Below are 13,604 nucleotides of genomic sequence, written 5' to 3'. Positions count from 1 at the left end.
AATCACTGGACGCAACCTTCCCTCTGTTGGCTCTATGTACAACAGTCGCATCAAACAGAAAGCTGGGAAGGTGTCCACAGACCCTCTCACCTTTTTTAAATTTCTCTCTTTGGGGAGGAGGTGTCCAAGCATCAAATGTAGTACTGCGCGTACATTTTAATATGCATATCTTGGATGTTGGATTGACTTGATAATATGTCCTGTGTATGTGTAAGTGTAATATGAACTTTGTTGTTTTTGATCATTTTTTTTTATCTGGGCTGCACTGGAGCAATCTCCAATCAACTCCGTTGACATGGTAATAAGGATAAAGAATGGGGCTTCAGAAATGCCTTTGTTCAGGTGTGTTTCCTGAAATGTAACCAATAGAATCTCTGCAGAAGGAAGACCCACTTCCTTCGGTAGTGTCATTCCCACCTGTATCTGTCCAGCATCAATGAAGCTAGAGCTGTTTAATCAGAAGTAATGGCAAACACATGGAGGACGGCTGTGTGATGGTCTGTGAGCTGCATTTTTGGAAACGGTACCCTTGAAGTTGGGTATTTTTTACACTCTGGACTGATGAGGTAAATAAGAAAATGAAATAACCGAGCAGATCAGTTGACTCATTACTTAGCACTGGAGATTTAGACCTCAGCTGGAACGAAAACCATCAGACACAGTGTTCCTCCTGGACCAGGGTTAAAAAAACCACTGCCTGATACCAGTGAGATTTCTAAATTCTCTTGGGAAAGTAAAAGGGAAAAAGATCAGTTACTAAATATAGGTTTGGCTGAACTCACCTAACTGAGCACCAATGGGAACTTGCCCATATCCTGCGGACAAAAGGAATAAGTCTGGTTAATTCTCAGAAATGTAGAAAAACACCTGAAAGGGACATTTGGACCACAAAAATGGAGAGCTTTAGAAAATAGCACCTCATAAAATGTACAGCAATGAGAGTTAAATGATTGTTGAATATGTTAAAGAAAATATGATGAATTCCTGTACAGTATATCCAGTTCAGCTGCTGTGGATGGAACTTGCTGAACTATTTCCCTTTTGCTAGTTATGCACATTTATACATACAGTAAAATCCAACTTAAGTATCTGTCAATGTCTTTCTTTTTCATGGTTAGCGATTGGTGAGGGAAACAGCACAATCGTAACAAGCTGTCCATCCCTACATTTGAGCTTAAAATGCACTCTAAGAATGAAAGACATTTTTGCCATTGTTTAAAACAACAAAATATTTATGTAACTATAGAGTGAAATGAAAAAGTATGCACATTAGATTTTCAGTTATATCAGTTCTTAAACAATCAGTTGTGGGAAAGACTATTGTTTTATAAAACTGGTATGTAATGTTCTAGTAATTATTTAATGATCAGGTGAAAAGGTTTCCCATTCTTAACCCTTGGGACTACAGTTTAAGGTAAAAAATAATTTGTTTTTAAACTTATTTCTACTTATAAAACCTGGATTAATAATTAGTGGATAACAGTAGAAACTAGCTGAATGTAGTAATGACTATTTCTTGCAGGATGCAGATGTTTTGCTTTTCTGTTATCATCTTGTGACTTATGCAACCAGTTAGTTGATAGTAATAGAAATGGGCTCTAAAAATAGTCTGCCGAAACACTGTGAAACAGAGCCACAAACAGCCAGCGGAATGGCACATGAGCTTACCCTGGGAAACATTCTCTGCGTGGGCCCTAAAACCCACAAGGGTTGTTTAAGATTAAAACACGTGAGGCAAAATGCTGTTGAAAATCAGGAAAACAACTGGGAAGGAAGACAAAGTCTCTGGCTTTAGGCTGAAAAGTAGTTGTGTAAAAAATTAGAGGAAAGAGGTGCCCTAATCTTAAACAGTATTTTTGTCCATAAAGAAACACAATTACTTTGAAAATCATTACCTCCATGTCATGGGCTGAAAGTTGTTTGGTATTCCCTAAGAACAGATATTCTGGAGGGTCCTTATGGGGTAATTGCACTGGCAACGCAGGACGAAACCAAGTAGCTTTACTGCTCGTCCTGACACAAAAACCCTGCCTGAAATCTAAATAGAAAACTGACGGGCAGGAACAAAGACCTGGTGGTGTGAGTTTGACAAAGATTTTGTTCATCTGTGACAATAACCGTGACTCTGAAACAAAAACAGTTCCTCCACTAAATCCTGGAATCTCGCTGTTCCTCCCGGTTCCCATGACAACCATGTTCCTTGGTGCGCTGCCTTCCTCAGAGGCAGCCATCCACTTAATGAAGTGGCGCAGTTGCCAAACGGGGCATCGTTTCAACTGCAGAGTGGGGAATTTAGCTATGCGCCAATGCGAAAGTCGGCGTACAGTATGTCATCACGCAGGGTGAGGGCAACCTCTCAAAGGCTTTTGTTTCGTTTTTCGGGCCGCGCAGTACCAGCTCAATGCCTTTCAATAAATTCCCCCTCCATCTCAGAACTGTTGTTTTTGTAACCTGACAGGAGGAAAACAGTCCTTCGACGGAGCAAACACTGGAACAATTTGAAGATCTTGTCTTCCAGAAACATCCTGAGACCCTGACTTGCTTACACCCTTTCGATTTCATACATTTATACTGTCTTACGCCAATATCAGAAGATTTAATGCATTGAGAAAGAACCAAACAAGATTTACAAGCCAAAAAAAGAGATGAGCACTTTTTAAGAATCTCAAAGCAGTGTGTGTAGTATACTGTACAGTATAAGAAAAATGGGGTGCTGACCACTTGAAAACCCCATCACCTCAATTACTTTACTGCTACTGTGATTAGGGACATGTTATGGTTAATTGCATGCTAAAAAGAAAAAGAGACCAGCTGAAACATGTTTTTGTTCTTTTGTTCTACTTAACAGCATGGAATTAACCTCTATTTATCCCTTTACACTCTGCACTCTCATGCAGACTCATTTTCGCTGCTGCTGTGATTATGTTTATTATAAGATCTGTGTACATTCTATGTGAAAGCACTCAAACAGAGCACACGGTTTCAATCCAATTACTCACCAGCCCACACTGTCTCCTTAAAACAATGACTGTCAGACATATACAGAGGCCGTTTTTGTTAAGGTTTTCGGTTATTAGTTGTACAAATCATTGTGTTAGATTTAGGTGATTGTGAATTAATGACGCCCCTGTTTAAAAAAAATCTTTGATATTTTCACTCAATTTCTAGGAACAAATGTGATTTATATTACTGAAAAGGATTATGATGATATGGATCACAAAATGACGTGGATCAGAGTGCAGTGTGTTGTTGTAATCTGGAAGGCTGGTTATGAAGGCCTGGGAAAGCATGGAATAGCTGAAGATAAAAGGCCAACGAAACACCTGCTTCAAAAACACTACAGTGTGTCCAGGCCCTGGTTATGTCCACTGCACAGACCGCAAGTCCTGATGTCAAATACGTTAGTCTGAGATATTTCCTCTCACTAGAAACGATGACTGGCAAGCTCAATAGGAAACCTACAGCCAAAAGATCTTTTAGATAAATTAGAATAGCAGCAAAGTGAATTGAACTGATGCTATCATTACACTATCCTGTTCCAATGTAGTCAGTAATATAGACAATTGTGCCTGCATTGAATCAACGTTGATTTTGCCAGTGCTGCAATTTCAGGAATAAAGTCTGTATCTCAGCAGTTTGTGTCCCTCTGAAGCTTTCTGCACTTCTCAATTGAGATCATCCCCATTATTGGGTTCTGCAGGTGAGAAGTTGGCCTTTCAGCTTCCCCAACCTGCTTCAATGCCGTGTTTCCCTCTCCGTCACAGCTGGTTAAGAATGAGGAATTGACCAAGGCAATGTGAGAGCCACCAGCATACAGTACCTGTCTGAGTGCATTTCTGCTTTGCTCCTGCTCCTAATCCAAAACATGAGTGTAAAAGATTTTAAGCCATTGTTAATAAGCAACGCGATTTGGCCATCAAACAATGATTGTGGATGAGTAAGAACGCCACAGTTAGCCCCTAAACAGTCCTGATTAAACAGTCAGACCCCCAAAAATTGCCATCTACCACACACACTTTTCCACAGCAGAACTGATGATCTTTATTAGTGACAGGGTGTCACCAATAGAGAACCTTCTACCTTAATACATACCATTGTTTAAACAAATGTATAATCCAAAATGATCTATTAGAAAGTAATTTTATTCTCGCAATGCTCAGTGTCAGCTTTTTATTAGCTTAAAAAAGATAATGCATTTTGGTTCTGTGTTAAAGACTGCAGACTTCGGCAGGTTGTTATACTCGGGCTGTCTCCTGAATGATGAATGATTAAATTGTATATGCATGTACCACTCTTGACTCACAATGCCACAGCCTTTCCTCTAGGAAAGATGCTCTTTTTGCCAGTGTCACTGAGGTCTGGAATAAATTCATGGAGACTGCAGAGCCTGGAAAACAGGCTGTAGGTCTCAGACACCCTGATCATCTTTCAGCTGGAGAAGTGAACACAATAATGAGCCTGGACCTGCCTCAGCAGCACATCTGGGTATGGAGTCCTAAAGTCCTAAAGCTTTCTGAGGCACCGTTTACTATTTGGTCCAATCTGAGCCTTGGTTTCTGTTTGACAAAGACCTCGGATTCTCAGTTCTTACCTGGGAAAGCTTGCTGGTAGCCACCATAACCTGCATGGAAAGAAAAGGCTCATTAGTTTCAAGCTACAGTAATCTAGAATAACTGTTTGGCACTGTTGATAAATGAGAGGATGGGTTAACATACTGTATATACAATACACTATACAACTGCATACAGTGTCTTGGGACCCTTTTACATACATCCAGGTACAGGCCAGGCTCACACTTGCTGAGCTCCAGTGGGTTATTATTACTCACTATCCAGACCATTGTTTTAATCATAATTGCAACTCACTGCAAAGACAGCCTGTACTAACCCACTGCAAGAAAACAGCTCTCTTTGTTTTTGCTGCTCCTTAAATATACACATGCAACATCCTACTGAATATAATTATAATGCAAAATCCTACTGAACACCTGCTGTGAAAAAGCCTTGGGCATCTTTTAATTAGTTAACTCGGTCTCAACAGTGCCAGATTCCAAACTGGCTTGACATACTGTAGCAACTTATACAGTACAGTAGGTGGAATAAAAGTGCACAAATTATTTTCTATGTCCAGTGTTAGCTCTAATGTATTGGAATCTTCCCGTGACCTGCTTCATCCCAGGCAAAATCAGCATCTAAGATCATTAAAGGTTAACAGATTATTAAAGGAAGGCCCACGAGTAAGTCAAAATGTAAATCTTTTGTATCAATGTATTGAGGTACAGGTTATTTTTTTAGTTTTTGATTTTTTTTAGTTGAGATGCAGCATAAGTAACAGATGTAGATATACTGTACAAAAATTCTGTATATATAAAAATAATAATATTAATTATATAAAGTAAGAGGCTTAAATATCTGTACATATATTAATACATATATTTATTTAGTATTTGTTAAGGAGAATTGAGAGTACAACCCTTAAGGTCTGAGACCTTACACTATACAAACACAGTGGTTTCTTAAGTAAACTGGATGTTAACAGTAGCACAATTTAGGGATGACATGGTTGGTTATGGCAAACAATCTGAAAAACTCACCTGGCCCAAATCCTCCACCCAAAGCACCATAGCCTGAAAAGAAGAAAAAAGAAATCTGAATGCAGAAGTCGGATCAAATAACAGACAGAAAAGCACAGTGAAATTTAAAGACATTTCACTGTTTTTTTAGTTACATCACATCTGTGAGATCTTCCAAGAAAAGGGATTCTAATATTTCCAGTCTCACAGTGGGATTTGCTTTAGTGCACAGTTGAAACATTTCCTTTCTGTGTGAAACTCAGTCCTGGAATCCCCCTGAAGGACTAGTACAGTACAGCTTATGTGCTTGATGTTGGTAGTGGATCTACAGTACAAATTCTTCTTTGAACACTGATCAGTTTCTTCTGTGAGTGTCTCTTCTTTCTGATTCTTTTAGGTTTTCTCATACTGACTAGAAAAGGCTTAGAAACACTCTGCCTGTCACGTGTGCCGAGCAAAAAGGTAGGGAAACAGACCCTTGCGGAGTCAGAGAGAGAGAAAACAACTGAATTCCTAAGGCGGACATAATCCAAATCGTCAGTCTAGAGCGAGGTCAGAGATCAGGAGCAAAGGGTCAGAAATCCAGAGGGTCACAAGAAAAACGAGAGGTTGGACTAAGTCGCAAACTGGATACACAGCTCTGGCTGAGGAAACCACAATACTGAGCGAGGACGAGTTGCAGAGTGGGAGTTTTAATAGACAAGGTGAGTGAAGTTAATTAGTGAGTGATCAGGATGCTCATGGGAATGCGACGGTCTCTGTGTGCCTGTGTACGGTTTGTGACACTGCCTGCCTGAAACATTTAGGGCATCTGGAGTGCTGGAGGACCAGTGTCTGCAGGTCTTCTAGGTTTTTCCACCTGAAGATCTTGTAGAAACTGTTCCAGTTAAGCCAATAACGAGCTGATTCAGCTTGTTACAAACCCAGCTGGGACTGAAACCCTGAAGACACACCAGTCCTCCAGGACCGGATTGGGAATCCCTGCACTAGAGACTTACTAATGAAAAGAATTAATGAATGTCAAAAGATTTTCTCTTTCTAAATATATAAAAAACTCTGTTCCCATAATCTGTTGTCTAAAAGACCCCCCCCCTTTCTCTTGCTAAAGCAAATATTAACCATACCCGGTTTTGGCGGTTTAGCTCCCAGTCCTACACCAGTTGGATACCTCAGACCTGAAAAGCAAAATAAATCTCAATAACAGAGGAAAGGTTTCAAACAAGGAGAGGCCAATTAGGTTGCCAGTTGGTGATTGATCGGAAGCCTGCTTGCAGCTGTTTCGTGAAAGAAGCCAGGGTATCAGTTTGAACAACATAAGCTGGTAGCTTGTTCCAGACTCCCACAACCCTTTGTGTAAATAGGTGCATCCTGTTCTCAGACTTGAATGCCTTCCCCTTTAGTGGAAACAAAGCCTAGAATTCAGAACAACTTGCAAAGTAAAGTAAACAATGAATGAATGGCTAAAATTATCCTACATACTAAGTGCTCTAAATACATTTTTGACTCTTTTAAAAGAAACACTATTCTTTGAGTGACAGGGCCTATTTATGCTGTAGTTTTGGTGAATAACATATCGTGCATCCTCTCTCTGTACAGTACGCGCTTTATAATAAACAATAATGAGTGAGGAGCTCCCACTGCTCTGTACACTAAAAGGACACATCAGTGTCTGTTTTTTTTTTTCTTTTTGTCCCTGCTGGGCGGAAATTCTTCATTCCAGCTGGCACAGGGTGGATCACTTTCCTGGCAGAGTTTCTGTCAGCTACATGAAAATAAGCTCTGTCCCCCACCAGGAAACTATAATTGATAGCTCTTCCTGGAGAGACTGGTAACTTTCTGCCTGTGGGGATTAGATCCTTTTGCTAACAGATACTGTACCACACAGGAAAACAAAGCTTTGGGAGGACTTTCTAAATAAACTTGACAAAGGGCTCAGTAACTATAAACTAGAGCAGCACTATTTGTAAAGCACAGACATTTTAATTTGCTGTGCAATGCACATTCTAGTACTGATTAATGTTGCTATATGTAATATTTGCATCACAGATTTTTTTTTTTTGCATAAAACCTGGCATTGATTGTTTCCTCTCTTTTGATTGCAACAACAGGTCAAGGAGGAGTGCGAGAGAATGGTTTTCGTGAGCTGCTGTGAGGTTAGGCCCTGTCTCATTAGAATTCAGTGGATCTGCCACTAGGCTCTCCTTGTCCTTGTGCACTACTGTATGTTAGCTCAGACAAAGAAAATAACATTTCTTGCTACAGTACTTGTATTCTTACTGATGGGGTTTTGGTGGCATATCAGGATCTATTTCTGAAACCTGTCATTATTTCTCCTCCAGGAACTTGTTTTCAAATCAGATTACAATCAGATTACAAAGTAAACAACAAGAACAACTTGTATTTATAGATCAGGTCTTCTCTCACTCCAGTGTTACAGAGTGAAAGAGACGCCCAGCTGTAGTACCTTGCTGTTGACATACAGTACTGTAAGTCTTTTCATTCATGAGGTGACTAAAAGACAGCAGCCCTTCTGCATGAGCACCTGAAGTGTCTGACCAGAAGAAGGACAGACAGTGTGACTGAAACTGGTTCAGAGGATCAGTGAGACATTGGCCAATGTTGACAAACAATGCTTCTTTCACCATGCTTCTTTCTGGCTAGGACAGCGCAGGTCAGGAGTATGCTAAGCCACAGAGCAAGAGAAGCTGTCCTCAGCAGTGCATGTCAACAACATACAGTACATTGTAAAATAAAATGGTCAGATGTGGTAAGACATGAGGAAAGAGGAAGCATTTTTTACACACACACAGCTTGGGTATTTAACCCAGATATTTCGTACTTAGCAAGCATTTGTGTTTTGTACTACAAATTGCTAAACTGAAAGGCAGACTCATACAGTACCTCCTCCTGGGAGCAGTCCGACTCCAGCTCCGACTCCGGCTCCGACTCCAGCTCCGACTCCAGCTCCGACTCCAGCTCTCCCAACACCTGTATTAGAACAGAGCCCACTGAGTCACAGCCTCTCACTGCTACTAACACCTGTGCTACAGTCTCACTGTGCTGCAGCTGTACTATTACTGCATATCAGCTGAGCAGATCATGAATGAACCTAATCTACTACTGCAAGCAGCCTCTTTCAAAGCATGAATAAAAATAATACTTCTTCTGTGCTCTTTCAGTCTTCTATCTCATTTTTGCACCAGCTAGCTTCTCTTGGTTGTTTATTTTGGGTTCAGTCAATTGCAGATAATGATATTCTGTTTTCTTGCACTGTACCAAAAAGTTCCCATTTGGTCTGGGTGATTTCTTTTGCCGTTTCAAACTGTTGTTAAACCAGTTTCATACCTGGGGCTTTCAGTGGTTTGGCACCTGGCTGCACCCCTCCATAGTAAGGACCTGCTGTAGAAGCAAATTTCAAAAATCAGTTTAATTAACTAAATTAAATCTAGATCTACTAAATCAAAAGCAAAGTAGATCTAATGTACAGTATTTTCATGTAAAAGCATTGCTATTCTGTGGTATGCAAATTTATTAGAACATTAAGCTATCAATTTTTTGTGTGCAAAAGTTAAAATAGCAATATGTGCAAATCCAGGAAAATAGTCATTTTTCACGTCTATGACTTAATTTCAAGTATTTCAGCATCCTTGGGTTTAGAAAGGCACTTTATAAAAAAAGTTATTATAGCACAATTTACATTTAGACATTGGATGTTAGATGTATGAACAAGTTACTGGGTAGGCTGCAGGGGTCCATCTGTAAAGATGGTGAGGGAGTTTAAATACGTTTTTAATATTTCAGTAGTTGAATATTGCAATCTTAAAATTGCAAAATAAAAAATAACTTGTTGTAGCCCCTGCCAGCCGCTAGAGGGTCCTACACAACCGTGCACAGCTGGACAAAACTGATGGCTGGTAGACTCCGGGCTGTCACAGGCACACTCCTCTTTGAGCATACCTGTTGCTTGTTCAGGCACCCTATTAGCCCTGAATTCCAACAGCCGCCCTTCATCAGCTGTTTCACTCTCTACAGAAGCTTGCAAGCTGTACCCTGGTGACCATAGAATTGAAGAGCCAGCGAGATGCATGCTGATTAAAAAAGACTGTTCAGCTCCTCTCTTTCCATTCATTATTTTAGTCTGTTGAAGTTGAAATCTGCAGAGGAAGGAGATTCTTCTGTGTAATTCAAGTCAGTTTTGTGCTGGACTTGCTGCACTTATGGTCTGTTAGGACCGAACCCTGTTACACTCGCGAAAATTGTGTCTGCGCAAAGTTAAATGTCAAAACATGTTCCAGCCCCCAAAGGCACTTGCACTTGACCTTCCTGTTTGAAAATGATAATGGTTTTGTTCTTGTCTGCCACTGAGTCTGGAGGTGGTGTGCTGCAGGTAAAGTTTTAGGGAGGTAAGAGTTGAAATGGACATGTAGGGATACCCCTCTGGTATTTTCCACTGGCAGGTTATGTCTGAGGCAGTTATGTCTGACTGCATGTGTGCCTTACCTCCTGGAACCTGGTAGCCTCCAAAAGGATATCCCCCTGAATGGTGATTTAAGAAGAAACATTTTGTACTCAACATCATTCAGAGTTATGACATTTTTTCATTTGCAGGGGCGGCTGTAGTTTTATAGGTTTCTGATAGCCTGATGGCAATCATAGCACAATTGTTCAGAAATGGAATGCGTGTGTGTCCAGTTCTTTTAATAAAAATGAATTGTGTTGCATGTCTCTGTGTGCAATCAGGGCAGTCAGAAGTATGGTGCTACTCTAAAATGATCAAAGTGGATATTATTAAGATGTTGCATACACACCAGACTCATTAGCAATTTGATTAGACTGTCACGTGAGAAATCTATGATGACATACAGTATTTAATACAGAAGATTCACCATTTCGTCATATGATTAAGCACTAATGTGTAATTTTGCAATCTAAAACACAGTGTTTGATCATTGGTGATGGAACAGTTTTGGGGGTTTATGATCACAACAGTTCACAGCCCTGAGACTAGATATAAGCGATCACTTACAACACATGGACATTAAAAAAGACATTAACCTGTAAGACTCCAGCAAAAACATTTAAGCTTCAGGCCAGTTTAAGGGTGTGTGATATTTAAAAATACACGTGTGAATTTTTTAATGGTTAAATTAAATGATGTGATATTTATCACGGTAGTGATACATATTGATGAAGGTTTATTTTAATTGTGCTTGTAGCATTACTGTAACTGTTTATTACAAAGGGGGCAGGGAGGATTAATTTGTGACACATTACATTTTAAACACTTTCCTTAGAGTTGTGCAAGATATTACAGACTATAAAGAGGGAAAATGGATTTACTTTGATCTATTTAAATATTCTAGCTTCTAGGCAAAATTATTATTTTACAATATAAAGCATGTTATTATACAGGTAATGTACAGTAGTTAGTACTAATGCAACAGATAAATGACATGTAAAGTATATGGCAATTATAAAAAAATATCATTAATTCTGTGTGCCAGTAGATCACAGACATCATTTAAAGTACAGTAGTTTAAAATCTTAATTTTAGCCAGTTTGCTCATTTGCTAATTAAGCAAAGTATTTCAGAAGGCTGAAAAGTTCTAAGGTCTTGATACAGGTAGGTATTGGAGTGTCTGAAACATATATGAATCTGTGGCAATCAGAGATAGCTTTAATTACATGATATAAAAACAAAGAAAAGTATTGTATTATAATAGCATTGTCAAAACAATATCATAATCATATTTCTCAATATAAATTTGATTAATAATATAATCACTATATTAATATTGCAAATACAAATTATATACTGCAATGCTATACAGTAGATGACCATCACATCACTTAGTCCTAGTCCTGTTATTTAATAAATGTTGGACAATTCCAGGCAAAGGGATAATAAGGACATGCCTGCAAAACTTAGAGACCTTTTCCAGCAATTATTTATTCTCTGACAAAGTGCCTCCTAATGCTCCTGACACAAACACATGCTCACTGGGTGCTGTGATAGCCTGTTCTGTAAACCTAATCTCTTTCAGGGAAAGGAATGAGTTGAAATGGCCTTTTTTTCAAACATGACAATGAGATGGCTTCAGAAAGCTTTTTCCCTAAATGCTGCACCAGATTGAGATATATTGTTAAGGCTGTATTTGAACATGGATACAAAAAGTGCCTTTGTGCCATTATCAACTGCATGGGTTCAGTACAAAAGAAAACATGACCCACATCTGCTAGTGCTTTTTCTCTGTGCAATTCATATCGTACATACCTGGTTGATAAACTTGACCAAGCGGGTATCCACCTGGATTGTGACAGGAAAAAAACACTTGTAATTTCACCTCAGTGAAGAGCTGAAGAACCACATTACATTTTTAGTTTCTTTATGCTAATATTTCTCTTGCTCCAGCACTTGCAAACAACATATACAAAGCAGTCCATGCTCATGGAAAGCACAGAACTGTTATTTTACTAAGATTGTCTCTTGCCCTTTTCTCAATATCATGTCCTCAGTTTCAGTTTATTCTGCCCTGAGCAAGAGTGCATTATTCCTGTCAATGTCGGTCTGCCAAAGAACCTGAAAAAATGAGCTGAGTACAGTGGTCGTGCTCTAGTACAATTACGCTGTCATGGGAAAGAGAGAAAGGACAGCTGCCGCATGGATCTGGATTAAAGATATCTTGTACAGGCTGAATTAATGAATATATTAATAGTGCATAAGAAAGGCAATTATTTTCCTCACAGTGCTGAAGTTAATTGAACTGCCCATTGTTCTTTATTAGGACATTACAAGAACCAAGGAAGTGTGAGCAGATACAATGTCATTCATATGTGAGTCGAAACTCAAATTTGTATGCGATTTGTATTTATGGCACATTTACTTAAAAATGTATAAAAAAATTGTTAAAAGTAATCCAACACTGGACTCAACCAAAACAATGAAATGATAGTTGGACGAGACTTTCTTTTTCAATAAATTAGATTTGAAGTGAGTCCTATATCACCGTTATCATTATACAGTATATCATTATACAGAATAAGAGAAAGAATCAATACCTGCAGGTTTTGGAGCTTTAACACCACCTGCTGTTGTTTGAAAAAACAAAACATATTATTATTATAAAACTGCAGTTTGTGAAACACATTTTCACCATAAATCTATACTGACATGATTTTGTCTCAGACTTTATTGTCAGGACTACACAGTATAAATTATTTTTCTTGCTGAAGCAGCAAAGGAGACATTGTATATACATGTAATGGATGACAGTGAACAGAACACACACTAATTATATTAACTGCAGTTGCATACTTTACAAATCTACAGATTCTTTAACTGCCACTAGATCTCTGACATAACACCCCGTTTCCCACAGTGCTCACAGTCACCGGAGGGACTGTATGAATGCAGTGGGAGCAGGCGTGCCGCCACGATCAAGAAAGTACAAAGTCTTTTGGCTCCATCAAGTGGAGGATATACATACTGCACCGTTTACATAGAAACTATTCTATTGGAGACATTTTCTTGACACCATTATTCCAAGACTCAGATGAACCTTCTCAAAATATTAATTGAAAAAGAAATACTGAATGTGGTTTCCCCAACCAAATGGCCAAGGGCAGCTAATTAGTGTTATTATTGTTGGTGTACTAAGATGCTTGACAAGGAAGACTTACCACCTATCTGCTGTCCTCCTGGAAAAACTGATGGACAAAGAAAGACATGGAGAAAGAAGGAGAAAATACCATTCTGTTTAGTGTTCTTCATCATTATTGATTTGTTTTTTTCCCCCAAAACACTGACAAGTATTAATGCTGTAAATAAATTGTTTTGGAGCAGGGAAAACGTGTCCATCGGATTCTACTACGAGCACAAGGTGAACACATGGGAGCTTTCCAGCTTTCCTGGCGGCCACTGGAAAATAAAAACAGGGATGAAAGGCATCTAGAGCTGTGAACTGGCAGGTCCTATAATTTATATACAAAGTCAGGAAGCACTTTGAAAGGAAAGGTCAAGAAAAAAAATGCT

The 13,604-nt window shown here is 39.1% G+C and overlaps 1 protein-coding gene across 9 annotated transcripts in view; it reads right to left on the bottom strand.

Moving 5' to 3' along the window:
• The window catches only part of elna (elastin a), a 67,119-nt gene that overhangs the window by 3,854 nt on the left and 49,661 nt on the right, over positions 1-13,604 (bottom strand). For 8 of the 9 annotated variants that reach the window (XM_069184378.1, XM_069184380.1, XM_069184384.1 and 5 more), the window contains 11 exons: positions 13,253-13,279; positions 12,632-12,661; positions 11,847-11,879; positions 10,073-10,108; positions 8,918-8,971; positions 8,474-8,560; positions 6,697-6,747; positions 5,594-5,626; positions 4,592-4,621; positions 3,821-3,853; positions 783-815 (listed from right to left, as the gene is read on the bottom strand). In XM_069184378.1, coding sequence (XP_069040479.1) covers positions 783-815; positions 3,821-3,853; positions 4,592-4,621; positions 5,594-5,626; positions 6,697-6,747; positions 8,474-8,560; positions 8,918-8,971; positions 10,073-10,108; positions 11,847-11,879; positions 12,632-12,661; positions 13,253-13,279 — 447 coding nt within the window. The remainder of the gene's footprint in view (positions 1-782; positions 816-3,820; positions 3,854-4,591; positions 4,622-5,593; positions 5,627-6,696; positions 6,748-8,473; positions 8,561-8,917; positions 8,972-10,072; positions 10,109-11,846; positions 11,880-12,631; positions 12,662-13,252; positions 13,280-13,604) is intronic. The other variant, XM_015367527.2, reaches the window with a different exon arrangement.

Source organism: Lepisosteus oculatus, chromosome 26, assembly GCF_040954835.1.
Source record: "Lepisosteus oculatus isolate fLepOcu1 chromosome 26, fLepOcu1.hap2, whole genome shotgun sequence".
NCBI lineage: Eukaryota > Metazoa > Chordata > Actinopteri > Semionotiformes > Lepisosteidae > Lepisosteus > Lepisosteus oculatus.
Note: the sequence above shows the minus strand (reverse complement) of the source record. Positions and strands in the feature narration are given on the sequence as shown.